A 16,786-nucleotide genomic window follows, 5' to 3' on the forward strand; every position below is an offset into this window, starting at 1 on the left:
ACGCTTTTCTATTCATTCATTTATTGGTTAATTTATTTATGTTTGTTAATTTAATTTTTTATCATTTTTTTTTATTATGGAGGCAGCAGGCCACATCATTGGCCACCCTCTGTTATTTGCGCACACAAACACACCCACACACTCACTCACACACTGTTTTCTTCTTTTCCAATCGAGGACATCTGTCCGATGCTTTGGGGACCATCGAACAAGTTGCTCTCTTGTTCCCGGGGTGGGGGGGGCAGAAAAAAAAAGAGAGAAATAAATATATCTAAAAATATATTAAAAAAGGACATGCAATTCTACCTTTTTACTTCTGTGTTCCTGTTACTTCAACTTGTGTTAGTGCGTTGCTTTCTATCAGAGAGACCTCCTTGTGCAATATCAGTCAACATACTGTATGTGTGTGTCAAGTCGTCATGTGGAAAATGTAGATTTCAGATAGCTTTACTCGGTTACCGTTTATTTTTGTAACAATGTTCTCCTGATGTATATTTTTCTAACAACATTACATGAGCTCAGCAGGAACCAATAACTCAACGCGTCTACGTTCAAGCCCCTAGCTTGGAGGGTATTGACCACCTCTCCTTGAAAAGAAACTGATCTATTGACTTAAGAAGTCATCATGGACCTAGCATGCTCCTCAGCTAGGCTAACAGGACATTGCGTGTTCCTGAGTAAGGCTAACGGGACATAGCGTGTTCCTTGGCTCGGCTAACTGGCCATAGCATTTTCCTCAGCTAGGCTAACTGGCCATAATGTGTTCCTCGGCTAGGATAATGGGACTAAGTTAAGGGGACCTATCATGTTCCTCGACAAAGCTAACAGGACCTAGCATTTCCCTTGGCTATGGTGATCTAGCATGTTCCTTAGCTTACAGGACCTAGCATGTTCCTTAACTAACAGGACCTAGCATGTTCCTTAACTAACAGGACCTAGCATGTTCCGCGGCTGAGCTAACAGGACCTAGCTGCTCTACCAGGACTACAGCCATAGTCTTTCTTGGGTTTGAAATACAACGGCTTTGAACAACACTGCATAACGAAGGAAACGTCCTTATCATCAAGTGTCCGTCACAGAGATTTCAATGTTTAGGTTGGTTAAACTAATACTAGTTTGAATATTTGCGATATTTTCACTAGCTTTGTCATCAGCGAAGGAAAGGTGAAATTGTGTTCTCAACCTTTGTGTGGCCTGTATCTTCTTGCCGTAGGTCAATTTTTTTTATTTTATTAATTTTCTCGAATTTTCCTGCATATCATCGAAATAAGTGGCATGAGTATGTCGGTGAGTGAGTGAATGGCTTTAACGCATTTCGGAAAAAAAGAGTCAAAGACTAATGTTTTAAACTGTGTTATTGTTTCGTTTTTTAAATCCACTTTCTGCAAATTGTGAAATGTTTGTTGTTGTTTATCCTCTGTAAGCTGCCATCATTGTACTGTGTAGATTGAAGTCGCCCAGCCTTTATCCCTACAACTTTTTAGTCCTAGACAACAAAAAAAATACATATATATTTTTATAATATTAGGTTAATCAGATGCAGTCTGGATGATCACCATTATAAAAAGAATAAAAGTTAGCTAAACTCATTCAAGTGCATCAGTTGTCTCCATCATGTTCTGCACATAATCGAACCAGCATATTTACTTTTGAGCTGACTGCTGGAAAAAAAGAAAAAGGAATTGTCAACTGAAATGCATGGTTTGATTGAATAGACCTAGTTGTATATATATAGTGTTGAATCTGAGCTGTTGTGTTCTGAGGTCATTAAGAGAGATTTTTTCCTGTGCAGAAGTGGGTGAGTGAGTGAATCATGACTGTAACGCTGCCTCCATCCATCAAGTACCTTTATTTTTGACATTGTATCCCAAAACAATGCTGCCAAATGAAGCCAAATTTCTGATGTTCTCTGTGTGTAACTGACGTTTAACATGTTAAACCTCATCCTTGTAATGTTTGTGTTTTTAAACAGAGATCCTAATTGTTACATTGTTGATATATGCAGATCATACGGAGTAACAAAATAAACAAAATTAAATACATACATGTTTTTTTTGTTGTTGCTGTTTTGCTTCAACAGCTGCTTGTCAAAAGATGTCATTGCATTTCGCTGCCGCATGAGGGCGACATCCACCTATGTATTATTGCTTTCTCCTACAACCAGCCTTGTCCTTAATATGCACATTGATTTTGCAAAGCATGTACACACAATGTAGGATTTTTATTTGATTTAAATGGAGTTGTATAGAGAAGTATATCTTACCTCAAGTATAGAGATACAACATAATCCATCTCACCCAATACAACCAACTACTTAATTTGAGGAAAAAAATGTCTTCCTCTTCAAAATATAATAATCTTTATAGGCCCTAGGACAGTATGCTTCTCATATCAATCCAAGATCTCTTGATTGCATTTCTGCTTCTACAATGTACAAACCATAATCCATAAAAAAAAACCTCCCTAAAAAGGTGTCTGTTTTGGAATCGAACCCCGGGTAGCGCAGCACGATTGTTCAACAACAGGGGGCACTGTCGAAGACTCTGGATTTCCCATCATGCCGTTGGTTTTTGTAGTTGGATCAGTAAGCCCCGCGGACTACAACCCAAGACCAAGGAAGCGGTTCCCCTCTGCCGTTGGTAAGACTAATTACTTAAAAAACTGATTCAGTTGCAATGCCAAAGTTGATATCGACAACTGATATTATAAATGAGATGGCTTGGAGATGTTTGGACATAGATTGTTAAATGCGAAGTGCATTTGCGAGTAGGGTTAGCAAATTCAGCTATGCGGTTAGCTAGTGTAGAGGGTCAGAGAGCATAGATGTGTATACACATAGAAGCCACCCCCGTTGCTGCGAAACGTTAACGTCGCAGCCATATTGGAGAGGTCAATACTGACGATAGCTTCGTTCCTATACCTTTTTGGAGAAAAAAAAACATTGAAATGGGTTGAAGAATAAAAACGTAAGCAGATTTTTGCGCTAACTTTTAACATTCTCAAGCGATCCAAATTATAAAAATATACAAATCGAATATTATTATTATACATTATATATCATATTGATAGATGCATTGTTCTAACTCCACGTAGATCATAAACCGTTGAATAAAACGACAAATTTTAATCGGAAGTATCGAAACGCTATCTTTGTTTATGTCTAGAAAACCGCAGCTCCCCCATCTCCTTTACAGGCAGTCTTGGCCTCCCCAAGATGGTTGCGACGTTGCCGTACGAGCCCAGGGCTGAGGCAGCTTCTATGTGTATATGTCTCTCAGAGCGCCACATTTAAAAACAAGACTGGACGCGAGTCGCTATCCCGTTAGCTTCTTTCGAAAAGCACGCTCACAATTAGTTACAACTCTCCTTCATACATAAAACATTAAACATTGAACGCCCAACGATCTATCCCGGCATTATCTTCCCTGCTTTCCCATTACTGAACTTAAGTAGGGAAGACACTCGGGCTGATTGTTGTGATCAGCCTGGCAGTGATCAGAACGGTCGGCTGCGTAATTGTGTTCATCCGCTCTGATTATGTATACTTCATCTCCATGCTCGCCGTGAAGGGGCCCTTGTTATCGGTCCCCGCAGACGGCGCGTCTCCACAACAGAAGGCTTGTGGGTGTAGCTCTCTAATCACTTGAGCTTGATTCGCCGTTAAGCGGTTGTCATTTTCGCCGGCAGCTTCAAGCAGCCCTGGCCGGGGACTCGACCCGAGCCACCATGGTAACAGCCACAAAACACAGGCACAGACTCGTTTTATACTCATTGTCTGCCTCTTCCCCAACGCAGTGGCTTCTCAGCTCTTAAGATCTGGTGGATATTCAACTCGCTTCAATGTGGGTCGATCTTTTTTGTAACGTTATACGTGTTTGTCTGATGTGCGTTTGAAGCAGGCTTCAACGAACCTTCTCGTTCTTCGGAGTAACCACTTACTCACGGATGCTTATGGTTCTCCCGTTTTTCTTAAATTCCATAGGGATGAGATGATGAACCCCTCTTCGCTCCTCAGCCAGTCCACCCCCCAGCTCCCCGGGGGGCTGTGCGGCCTGGGGACCCCCGCCCTGGGTGTGTCCGCCCTGGGCGCGTCCGCTGGGCCGGGGGTGTCGGAGATGGAGCTCCAGAAGCTGCTCATCGATGAGAGGATGAGGTGTGAGAACCACAAGATGAACTACCAGACGCTGAAGGCAGAGCACACCAGGTACACCTCACTCTGGTCTGAAGACCCCCCCCCCGTTCATCACCTGGAGCTGATGAAAAGTAGAGTTTATGTCTGTGGAAATGGTTTGTTTGTTTGATAGCTGTAGATTGTCTACACTAAGGTTGTATCTGCTTGTTCGTGCTACTTTGCTGATCCCTTTAAGCAATGGTTTGAGTGTATCATGGAGTGACTGTTATTTTTGTTATAGCTAGAGACCTAAAATATAAATGAATTAAACCATAGTGACACCGACACCATCACTAACTGTCCTGTTCTTACAAGTGGAGGCAGTACAAGCCCTAGAGTATTTATTTTTTATTTGTTTCATTGCCTACATTTCGTGTTAAACTGTGTGTGTGTGTGTGTGTGTGTGTGTGTGTGTGTGTGTGTGTGTGTGTGTGTGTGTGCGTGTGCGCCCCCTCCAGGCTGCAGGAGGAGTTGTCGCGGGCCCAGGCGGAGGTGCGGGAGCTGCAGGGGGAGAGGACGGCCCGGCAGGAGAAGCTGCAGCTGCAGCTGGCCGAGCTGAGGGGAGAGCTGCTGGACAAGACCCGCGCTCTGGAGGAGAGCCGGCTGCAGGTACCCTCCTCCCCCCCACCGGCTCAACCCCCGCAGGCTCCACCCCCGCAGGCTCCACCCCCGCAGGCTCCACCCCCGCAGGCTCCACCCCCACAGGCTCCAGCCCCGCAGGCTCCACCCCCACAGGCTCCACCCCCACAGGCTCCAGCCTGACAAGCTCCACCTCCATAAGCTCCTCCCTCACAGGCGCCAGCCTCACAAGCTCCACCTCCATAAGCTCCTCCCTCACAGGGTCCACCCCCACAAGCTCCACCTCCATAAGCTTCGCCCTCAATAGCTCCGCCCTCACGAGCGCCACCCTCACAAGCTCCACCCCCATAAGCGCCACCCTCACAAGTGTCATCCTCTACGAGCCCAACCCCACAAGCTCCGCCCTCACAAACACCACTCACAAGCTCCGCCCTCACAAACACCACTCACAAGCTCCGCCCTCACAAACACTACTCTCACAAGCTCCTCCCCCACAAGCACCACTTCGGATGCGCTTAGTACAACGGCACAGGTGTGTTTGTGTATTTGTTTATATTATTGCAGTAAACAGAAGGAGAGACCAACCTACTGTTATTATTCCCCACGTATATATATATAAATATATATATAGAAAAGATTTTGTATATGTTCGGGCTGCACTTGAAAATAAGAATTTTGTTCTTAATTTGCTTGCCTGGGTAGATAAGGCAAGCAAATTACGAGGGCTTCCCAGCCCTCGTGTTCTGATTGTGTGTGTGTGTGTGTGTGTGTGTGTGTGTGTGTGTGTGTGTGTGTGTGCGTGTGCGTTGCCTAGGTGATGACCCCCCAGAGGCTGGACCTGCTGCGGGCTCAGCTGCAGCAGGAGATGGAGGCGCCCGTCAGAGAGCGCTTCAACAAGCTGGAGGAGGTCGGTGCCCTGTCCCAGGCGTCAGAACGGCCTTCATTCACCCCCATGCTGGGATGGCCACGTTCACATTTATTGATGTTTTTATTCATTATAAGAAATAAAAATAATAATAATTGCAGATGCTAAAATCGCGATTTTGATTAATATGAAATTAATTGTGCAGCCGTATTTTGCAGATCGATTACTGTCTGTCGGTCTTCCTGCCTGCCCATGTCTGTCTGTCTGTCTGCCTGTCGATCTGTCTTGAATGGTTAGCTGTGTTCTGCTGTCTGTCACATTGGTCCTTCGGTTTGCATACGTCTCTCAAACACTAGTACATTTGTGCGTATCACTATTTATATACAATACTCAAGTCAACACTATGGGTGTTTTGTTAGAGTGTGTTTAGTGTGTTGTTGTGGGGACGTGAGTGTTGTGTTAAAGTGTGGTGTGTTGTTGTGGGGACGCGAGTGTTGTGTTAGTGTGTTTAGTGTGCTCTGTGGGGACACAAGTGTTGTGTTAGTGTGTTTAGTGTGCTCAGTGGGGACGCGAGTGTTGTGTTAGTGTGTTTAGTGTGCTCAGTGTGGATGTTGTGTTAAAGTGTGGTGTGTCGTGTCGGTGTGTCAGGAGGCGGAGCGGTACCGGTCGGAGTACAACAAGCTGCGCTACACCTACACCCTCCTCAAGGCACAGGCGGAGCACCAGCAGCAGGAGAGCGCACGCACGCTGGAGGAGAGGAACATGCACTTTGAGGCCCAGGTAGGTGTGTGTGTGTTAGGGAATATCACATAATTTCTCTCTCTCTCTCTGCCTCTGCCTCTGCCTCTGCCTCTGCCTCTCTCTCTCTGACACACACACATACTGACGTGTGGTCTGTGTCTGGCCAGCTGTCCCACCTGGAGCGGGAGAAGGACGACCTGGTGGCCCAGCACCGGGGCTCGGACCCCAGCCGCGACGGCCGACGCGTGGAGGTGCTGCTCCGGGAGAAGGCCCAGCTCCACCTGCGGCTCAAGAGCATGGAGGCGGAGGTGGCGGAGCTCCGCGCCCAGCGGGACAACTCGGGCCAGCAGGCGGACAACGTGCAGCGCATCCAGGTCCGGCAGCTGGCCGAGTCCCAGGCTGCCCTCAAGTCCCTAGAGGTAAGACGGGGGTCCCCCATTGGCTGGTGACTGGTATGGACTGGTTGTGTTTGGCTGTTGATTGGCTGTTGACTGATTGACTGGTTGTGATTGGCTGTTGACTGTTAGACCGGTTGTAATTGGTTGTTAACTGGTTGTGATTGGCTATTGACTGATTTTGACTGGTTGTAATTGGCTGTTGACTGATTGACTGGTTGTGATTGGCTGTTGACTGCTTGTGATTGGCTGTTGACTGATTGACTGGTTGTGATTGGCTGTTGACTTGTTGTGATTGGCTGTTGACTGATTGACTGGTTGTGATTGGCTGTTGACTGGTTGTGATTGGCTGTTGACTGATTGACTGGTTGTGATTGGCTCTTGACTGGTTGTGATAGGCTGTTGACACTTTGACTGGTTGTGATTGGCTGTTGACTGATTGACTGGTTCTGATTGGCTGTTGACTGGTTGTGATTGGCTGTTGACTGATTGACTGGTTGTGATTGGCTCTTGACTGGTTGTGATAGGCTGTTGACACTTTGACTGGTTGTGATTGGCTCTTGACGGGTATTGACTGCTTGTGGTTGGCTAGTGACTGAATTGAGTGGCTAATGATTCACTAGCCAATCACAACCAATCAATAGTAGTGGTGAAGGTTGTTCAAGTAGTGAAAAGGTGTCCACCCCCTCGTCCTGATTGGTTGGTTGTACTCGCAGGCGGAGCGTCAGTCGGTGCGGTCGCAGCTCGAGCGCGTGGAGAGCGAGATGCGACTCGCTTACGAGCAGAACTCCACGCTGACGGGACGACTGCACAAGGCAGAGAGGGAGGTCAGCAGCCTCACCGACCAGGTACGCTACCCCTCTGACCTCCGACCTCCGACCTAGGGCCGTTCATCCCGGGTTCAGGTCATCCACCCTATCGCCCTTTAGCTTCGAACTCGTCTCTTTAAGTCATATCATACCACCAGGAGTGAGTGGGGTTAGCCGTTACAAGCCGATTTGAAAACCGGTCTCTTCTGACATCACAAGTGGGCGCCGCGTGTCCACCTAGATGTATGACGGTTAGATGAGCAACGTTTGCTACAGTCCACTGGGCAGTCTGGTAGACTGATATATCCAGCATTGAGGCAGATTTTCAAAACGGCTTGTAATGGCTAATCACACTCACCCCTAGTGGTATAATCTTTAACATGGTGGTCGCCTTTTAACAACTCAAGGGATAGTTTGATAGACACTGACCCTAACCGTTAAACTGCAGCGTCTGACACCTCTATGTACTCTATTTCCACCCGCAGACAATCCTTTTCCTGTTCTCATGGGACGCTATACTGCCCCCTATTGGTGGGGGTGTGTCAGTGTAATACACCTTTACTAACGAGTGTAATACACCTGTGCTAACGAGTGTACTGCTACGATTCTGTTACCGTTTGTGGCTGATTCAGGACAGTGTCTGTCACAGCCCCCAAAATAAGCGGACATTATTGAGGATATGTTGCACTTTTTAAAAGAAGGCTGACATTTATCCAACAACGTTAACGGAAAATCCTCCGCTTAAACTCTCGACATCCCGTCCGAGTTTTATGGGGAAGCGTCTCAGCGTAGCCACGCCGCCCGGCCCGCCTCACGTCGGTCTGTGTTTGGTTCCCCCAGGTGGAGGGCCTGAAGCACTCCCACAAGCTGGACCTGAACAACGTCAGGCTGGAGTGTGCCCGCAGCAAGGGGGAGCTGGAGAGGGAGAGGAACGCCCTGCAGGGCCAGATGGATGGTAGACGCACACACGCACACACACACACACACACACACACACACACACACACACACACACACACACACACACACACACACACACACACACACACACACACACACACACACACACACACACACGCGCAATAACAGTGAAAGTGTTTCACTCTGACGGTGGTTAGGTTATTTGACTAACTAGCGTTGAATGGTTGTGGGTTTGAACACCAATGGCCGCCCAAGGGTGGAATTTTGCCCAAGGGAGCCTATCAACAGATAGGCTCTCGGTTGGCCCCCTTGGGAAAGATTCCTCACCCCTGCCTGACTAATGATGCGTTAAGGCCACCCTGTTGGTTGCTATGGGAGCCTTGCTTACACACAATACATTTTTCTAAAAAACGAGTGCAGAGAGGTTTTAGAAGAATGTTATTACTAGCCAAATCAAATGAATAAGCATATGTGATAACTATATACTATCAATTAAATTAAACTGTTGGAACCTTATTCGAAATAGTAACACAAAGATAAAATGACATGCAAGAGATTTTTAAAACTACTGGCAGTAGGAATAGGGCTCGTGTTTAATGTATAGTGTCCAACGATGTCTCTGTCTGTCTGTCTGTCTCTCTCTCTCTCTCTCTCTCTCTCTCTCTCTCTCTCTCTCTCTCTCTCTCTCTCTCTCTCTCTCTCTCTCTCGCTCTCTCTCTCTCTCTCTCTCTCTCTCTCTCTCTCTCTCTCTCCCTCCCTCCCCCTCCAGCTCTGCAGACAGACGTGGAGGTGCTGAGGGCCTGCGGGGAGAGGCAGAAGGAGGTGCTGGTGGAGAAGGAGAGAGAGATGGTGCGGCGGGTGCAGGCCGCCCGAGAGGACGAGCTCCACAAGATGGCCATCCTGCACGAGGAGAAGTAGGGCACACACACACACACACAATAAGAGTGAAAGTGTTTCACTCTGACGTCTCTGAGATCACGTATTAAAGGCCTACGTGCAGGCTAACCGGAAGTTTTGATTAATGGGTACATAAAGCACTCAAAATATGTAGATCATTCATAAAATGTCTTCAAAATAGTGTCAACGTCCAGTTTTTGTCGTTTTTGGCAGTAACTGGTGTTTTCTAACGCCGCGACGACGTCACGTTGGGGAGAGGTGGTGGAAGGTAGCCTCAGCCTAGTACGAGAACTATGGTGTCTTAAGAGGTGGCAAGAACCACAAATAACATGTATGATGGCTCACAGCCGTATCATTTCGAACCTGTCAGACGTGAGAGGGCGAATGAGGAATTGCCGAGAACTGATGGCGGTCAAAGCTAATTAAATGCATGATCAGAGGAGAATGAGTGGAGAGTTGCTATCATTTAGCAACGCAGCAACGAGCGCTGGAGCTAGTAAATGAACAGCAGTGCATACAATAACGACACTTTTATTTATGTTTACTGTCCGAGTGAAAGTCAACGTTTTCTTTATATCTAGTGACGGCGATTATGTCGTTCAGATAAGTACCGGTAAACTTAGTCAGAAGATCTAGAAATAGAAGGCATAGTGCTAGCTACTGGCTAACTTGCCAGTCCCACCTGTGAAATCCCCCCAGAATCCCTAATTAAATCTTACCCCCGACGTTGTAATCAGATTTCCGATTTAGTTATCCCACGTTTTGATAGTAGCCTACTAGCCCCAGTAGCAACATCTTTGCCTAGTGTTTATTTCTAAGCTTTATTTTACCCAGTGTGTCTATATTCGGGGGTCCCCATCTCCCGATTGTTGCGCAATACCGATATACATTTTGCAGTAGGCCTATAACAATACAATAGTTGATGGATGCAAGACAATCAGTATTTAGCCTAGATGACAACACAAACACGCACACACCTAACATTTTTGGATAATCCGATATGCTATATATTTTAAAGCAACACTGACATAGGAGGCTGCATTGGCTAATGTTGTTTGGATGCACGTTGATTTATAACAAGGAGAGGCAAAGTTGTGCATTACAATGCAAACACTGCAACACAGCCTTTAATTTAACCATTTGATACATTTACTTTAAAAAATGTAAAAAAATTTAAAGTAAATTTTTTTTCTTAAAATCGTTTAAAAAAAAAAAAATTTAAAGAGCAATCTGATTGGTGTGTTTCCTGTCAGGCTGGAGGTGGAGAACCGCCTGTCAGAGCTGGAGCAGCAGAGGGCGCTGCACGACACCGCTGGCCACGCCCACCGCGAGGAGTGGGAGGAGCGTCTCCGTGGCGCCCAGCTGGGGGAGGAGTCGGCTCGCAAAGAACTACAAAACCTCAGGTCTGGACGCCTTGATTAGTTTTCACGTGCAATGGCTTTCACGTCAAATTTGTTCGTCAAATGAATTATGTTTATGTGCATATTTATCAACATATGACGTTTTTTTTTTATAAAACATAACCCTAATAGGAGACCCTAATACCAAAAAAACAAACCTTTACGAGACCCTAACCTTAGAACCAAACCCTAACCCTAAAACCAAACCCTAAACCCAACCCTAATAGGAAACCCAAACCCTAGAACCAAACCCTAATAGCAAACCCTAACCTTAGAACCAAACCCTTAAACCTAACCCTAGAACCAAACCCTAAGCCTAGAATCTAACCCTAATAGTAAACCATAACCCTAGAACCAAACCCTAAAAGTAAACCCAAACCCTAAGCCAAACCCTAATAGTAAACCCTAACCCTAGAACCAAACCCTAATAGTAAACCCTAACCCTAGAACCTAACCCTAATAGTAAACCCTAACCCTAGAACCAAACCCTAATAGTAAACCCTAACCCTAGAACCAAACCCTAAACCTAACCAGAACCAACCCAGTGCAGTAAGAGGTTGGCGCTGTACAACGTACGCTGTTCTGTGTGCACGGTGGACCCGTAGACTGACGGGGGGCCTGGTTGTGTTCTCCAGGACCAAGCTGCTCCAGCAGACCGCCCACCTGGAAGAGCTGGAGAGGAGGAAGGAGGAGCTGGGCGACCTCCGACGGGTAGACACGGGCCTTTAGTGTTCATGACCTCTCCCTTGGGTCCACCTTGGGTTAGGTTGGAGGGATTCCTGTTTGGGTTAGGTTTAAGTTTTGGGTACTAAGGTTAGGGTTAGGGTTTCATAGGATTTGGGGTTAAGGGTTAGGTTTCAGGGTTTGCTTTTTGGTTCTAGGGCTAGAGTTTGCTAAGGGTTTGGTTTTAGAGTAAGGGTTTCCTACTATGGTATGGGGTAGGCTTTAGGGTTTGCTTTCTGGGCTAGTATTTCCTGCAGTAGACTGATTAGATGCATGTAGAACCCATTAGCATCAGGGGGGGCTGATGTGCTCCAAGCTAACGATCTAACTAATGCTATCCGTGTGTTCTGGTCAACTGTGCTGAACCTCTCTCGCCCTCCTCCTCCCGTCCCACAGCAGAACCAGGAGCTGGGGGTGCGGCTAGGGACCCTGGTGCACACGGAGGGGGGGCTGCAGGCCTCCAACCAGCGCCTCAAAGACGCCCAGGACGTCCTCCGGGAGGAGCTGAGGGCCGCCCGCGCCCAGGCGGAGAGGAGCCAGCACGACGCCGAGCGGTGTGTGTGTGTGTGTGTGTGCGTGTCAGTGAAACCGTGAAATACTTTCACTGTTATTGTGTTCGTCTGTGTGTGTGTGTGTGCGCGCTCCCAATCAACAACTTTCTTAGTAGTGTGTGTTGCAGTGCGACCAACTTTTCAAAGGTTCCTATTGAAGGCAAATCTGACCGCGGCCTGTGTGAGTACATCGCAGGCTGCACGCCGGCCACGGAGGCAAGAAAAGCGACCATTATGGTCTGTCGTAGGCACCGGTGTAGCGATGCAAATTAAATGCTGAGTCTAGGTGAGCTCTGAACACTCTTGAGAGTCTTGAGTCTTATGCGGAGGCTGCTGATTCACTGACATCAACAGGGAGCCCCGAAGTGGCGGTGTGTCCCCTAAAGCGAGGGGTCCACCGCCTCCTCCTAAGCCGCTGTGGTCCCCCCCCCCCAGGGTTCTGGAGGAGCGGCAGGTCCAGTGGCTGGAGGAGAAGCACGGCCTGCAGGCGGAGCAGGACCTGCTGCAGCACAAGTACGGCCAGGCCAAGGAGCGGCTGCACCGTGCCGCCGGCGCCCAGAAGAAGGTACGCCGCCCGCCCGCCGCGCCACAGGTCCCAGTGAGACCGGAGAGAGACCGGAGAGAGACCGGAGAGAGACCGGAGAGAGACCGGAGAGAGACCGGAGAGAGACCGGAGAGAGACTGGAGAGAGACCGGAGAGGGACCGGAGAGGGACCGGAGAGAGACTGGAGAGAGACCGGAGAGAGACTGGAGAGAACGGAGAGAGACTGGAGAGAGACTGGAGAGAGACTGGAGAGAGACTGGAGAGAGACTGGAGAGAGACCGGATAGAGACTGGAGAGAACGGAGAGAGACCGGAGAGAGACGAGGCAGCACTCGCCAACTCATCCTGTGTGCTGTGTGTGTGTGTCATTGAAATGGTGAAATTATTTCACTGTGTGTGTGTGTGTGTGTCCGTCATTGAAACAGTGAAATACGTTCACTGTTATTCTCTCCGTGTGTGTGTGCGCGCGCGTGTGTGTGTGGTCGCTGATCACCGTGTCTCTCTTGTGGCGTCGCAGCGGAAGGCGCAGACGGAGAACAAGGAGAAGCGGCTGCACAATAAGATCCATCAGCTGGAGGCCAGGATAGCAGAGCTGGAGCTGGAGAGCAGCACAGCCAAGAGGTGAGACCGTCTGGGACACAGGGAGCTGAGGTCTAGGGTGGGGGGGGGGGGGGGGGGGGGGGGGTCCTGGAACACAGGCCCGCATGGAACCTAGAACACACACAGGAGAGTCTAGAATCTGACACGCCACCCTGTAGAACACTGGTTCTCAAACTTCTTCTATGAGTGTACCCCAAAGTTACCCCCATTTTAGAACCACTGATCTAGAACACACACCTGAACCTAGGCTCTAGGAAGCCCCCGAAAGGTTCGGAACACGCACGTCTAGATTCTATGCTGTCGTGTGACTTGGATTGTGTTCTGGTTTGTCTTTGCTAGAACACACGCACACACACAGAAAGTTGTTAATTAGGAGCGCACACACACACAGACGAACACAATAACAGTGAAAGTATTTCACGGTTTCACTGACTGACACACACACACACACACACACACACACACACACACACACACACACACACACACACACACACACACACACACACACACACACACACACACACACACACACACACACACACACACACTACTGATCACCCACCTCTCTCTCGCCCCAGGCGTCCCTCCCACTCTGAGGAACAAACCAATCTCAACCGGCGGCTCAAGGAACTCCAGCGACGACACAGCGAGTTCCGCCACCTCCTATTGGGCCACCAGGCTCCCACTGGCACAGGCCCCGCCTTCCTTCCCTCCTCGCTCTTCCCCCCGCCGCCCTCAGCCCAGGTCACGGTACGGACGCTTTCTTCAAATCAACACAACTTTTATTTTCTTAAAACTTAAAATCTCATCACGGTTTTTCCAGGTCTTGTTTTGTACGAGGCACCGAACGAAGGCAGTCATCATTCTCACCGTCCAATCGATCGATCAAACATTGACCTTCAAATTTTCAATAGTAGTAATAGTATTGAAGGTTTGTTATCTTGACTGCCGACCTGAGGCGATTCATCCAGTAGGGGGCGGTAGAACCCTCGATATACTTGAGTCCTGTCTCAAGGATATGACAGTAAAGTAGTACCAGTCTCCCAGTGACCACTGGCAGGACGTGTTATTATTGTATGTTGTACGGCCTGGCACTTAATATATGCATTCTCTGCATACATCATGCAGAGAATAATGCGCTTAAAAATAGAGCATTGTGTAGCATCTTATCCTAGCTGTCTTTGTTGTGTACGGGGAATGGGTTAACCTAGCATTCGTTGTGGACTGCACTTGGTTCTATAAACATCCTACTGTACCGACAGTGAGATATTCTCGTTCCTCCTTCTTCTGACAAACGGACTCATTGTGCGTCTCTGGATAAAGCGTCTAAGCGTCTGCTAAACGCCCTGGATGTTCCCGTTGTCTTCCCCAGGAGGAGCATCACCTGCGGGAGGTGTCCCAGCTCTACCGCCGGCTGGAGGAGCTGGAGAGCGTCCAGCTCCACCAGATGGAGGAGCTGGGGGCGCCCGCTCAGAGGGACCAGGCCGTCGCCGGACAGTGCTGACCGCTGACCCCGTCTGTCGCCTGAAGCCCTTTGACAGTCGACCTCACCGCCTCAAGGCCACGCCCCCTAACCCCCCTCCCACACTTGACCACTGCCACCTGTCGCCTGAAACCCTTCCACGCTCGACCTCACCGCCTCAAGGCCACGCCCCCTGACCCCCCTCCCACACTTAACCGCTGTCCCCCTTTCGCCTGAAGCCCTTCCACGCTCGACCTCACCGCCTCAAGGCCACGCCCCCTAACCCCCCCCCCCCACACACACTTGACCTCTGACCATGTCGCCTGAACCCCTGAACTTCCCCCCTTTGACTTTCGACCTCACCGCCTTAGGGCTAAACCCCCTGACCCCCCCCCTCCATATTTGACCTTTGACCTCTGACCTCTGGTACCCTGACCTCCATGCCCACCGTCTCCTAACCTTGTGACCTCTCTGAACACCCACAGACAGAGAGTATTACCAGCATCAGTTTCATTCTGAACCCCCAAATCTTCCCCAGTATAAAGAGACTCGTACCAGTACCACTGGCCTCAGGATTAATGGCAATAGATTATGAATAGATTGTTCTGGTTCAAATGAATCAATGAGTTAAACAGTGTTACTGTAAAAAAAAAGAGACAATATTTATCGGGTAAGACATCCATGATTTTTAATGTTTTATATTGTCACACTCAGGTGCTATCGTCGCAGTCGGAAAAGGTGTGAGACTCCGAGCCAGGGCTGCAGCTTCGCGCTCCGCATTGCACATCGTCTTTATACTTGACTATTAGCTAGGTTGTTGTACAAAGAAAGTAGTTTGAGCCTGAATAAAAAAATAATCACTTGACTGACCACGTGTGAAGTCGATCAAAGGGCCTCTTGATGTCTCCTCTGCAAGATTTCTAAACATTGTCGTACTATGCCAGCACGTAACTATTTCCTTGTGCACTAAAAACCGCCTTCATACTTCAGTCACTATAGTTGTACCGGTTGTTCTCACCAAAGGTTTTTGGAGGAGTTGTCAGCAGACGTGGCGGTTGCAGGTAGGGCTGGGCGATTTGGCCTAAAAATAAAATCAGATTTTTCAAACCAAACCCGATTATCGATTTTAATAGATATTTTTCGATAAATGACAAATATGTATATTTTTTATGTTTCGATTTTATTTGAAGAATAACAATGATTATCAAATGCAAAATAAATAACAAACATCCCCCCCCTCTGCTGTGTGCCCCAGTTTTAAGATGTTGGAATAAATGTGATGTGCTGCTGCTTATGGCTGCCACAGAAATTAAGCAAACTCTAGACACTCACTTTTTTCAGTGCATGCTGACATGATGACTGCCTTGATAACTAACCTTTTTTTTTAACCTTGCCTTTCCGCATGGTGCAGAAAGGCAGAGTCAGCATGTTTATGGGCGACTGAAGGTGTCCGAAGACTGCTGTGAGAACTTCACCGAGATGAGTGCGTCCCCCCCACGCACACACAATTTCTCATACCATTGCTTCGGCGGCCAGGCACAAGACAACCATATATTTGGATGGAAGAGTCATTAATTATTGACTGCATTGCTGTGCCAGAATAAGGAGGCTACTGTAGGCTACTTTACAACAAAGTATGCAATGTAACAGTAACTCAAATTCACATTCTGCCAGCAAGATAAGATTACAATCAATACAATTATATTGATTCATGAATGTATATCAATTATTGATTGTAACTCGTACTACACCGCAGTCCACCGAGCCCCACACATCCACACACACAAACCGGGTTCGAGTGACGTAACGTCCTGCTAAAACTGGCACTTCGACGTCAATCACGAAATTCATTCGTAGGAGAGACTAGAAAAAACATCGTAGCGAAGTCATGCCCCTTCCGGTATAGAGCCCATGGGACCTATGAGATCGAAAAATATGAATGGCTCCCCATTGAAACCCATTCATATTTTTCGACCGCATAGGTCCCATGGGATCTACCGGAAGGGGCTTGACTTCGCCACTCAATAGGATTGTAACTCCTGTTATCTCCAAATGATATTCTTATTTCAGTAACAATTACATAATGGCGATCATCAATAAACATGATGAAGATCAAATACCACGTT

General features: G+C 48.0%; 1 protein-coding gene across 3 annotated transcripts; it reads left to right on the forward strand.

Moving 5' to 3' along the window:
- The first annotated feature begins 2,590 nt into the window (after positions 1-2,590).
- cep83 (centrosomal protein 83) lies at positions 2,591-16,063 on the forward strand. Of its 3 annotated transcripts, none has more exons than XM_056588055.1 (16): positions 2,591-3,842; positions 3,983-4,204; positions 4,630-4,780; positions 5,565-5,657; positions 6,264-6,395; positions 6,524-6,775; positions 7,468-7,599; positions 8,401-8,515; positions 9,251-9,395; positions 10,632-10,781; positions 11,414-11,489; positions 11,898-12,055; positions 12,488-12,617; positions 13,113-13,216; positions 13,777-13,948; positions 14,571-16,063. In XM_056588055.1, coding segments are annotated over exons 1-16 (2,166 nt in total). In that variant the 5' UTR covers positions 2,591-3,840; the 3' UTR covers positions 14,703-16,063. The 3 variants fall into 3 exon arrangements, with proteins under 3 accessions (XP_056444030.1, XP_056444032.1, XP_056444031.1); XM_056588057.1 differs by having other exon boundaries at positions 2,591-3,729; XM_056588056.1 differs by having other exon boundaries at positions 2,591-2,639.
- Positions 16,064-16,786: the final 723 nt, after the last annotated feature.

The sequence above is a fragment of the Gadus chalcogrammus genome, chromosome 4 (genome assembly GCF_026213295.1).
Source record: "Gadus chalcogrammus isolate NIFS_2021 chromosome 4, NIFS_Gcha_1.0, whole genome shotgun sequence".
NCBI lineage: Eukaryota > Metazoa > Chordata > Actinopteri > Gadiformes > Gadidae > Gadus > Gadus chalcogrammus.

Excerpts from the sequence above, each read along its gene's own strand:
- cep83 (XM_056588055.1), top strand. Across the intron at positions 4,205-4,629 it reads CTGAAGGCAGAGCACACCAG|GCTGCAGGAGGAGTTGTCGC; the intron begins GTACACCTCACT and ends CGCCCCCTCCAG. Across the intron at positions 6,776-7,467 it reads CTGCCCTCAAGTCCCTAGAG|GCGGAGCGTCAGTCGGTGCG; the intron begins GTAAGACGGGGG and ends TTGTACTCGCAG.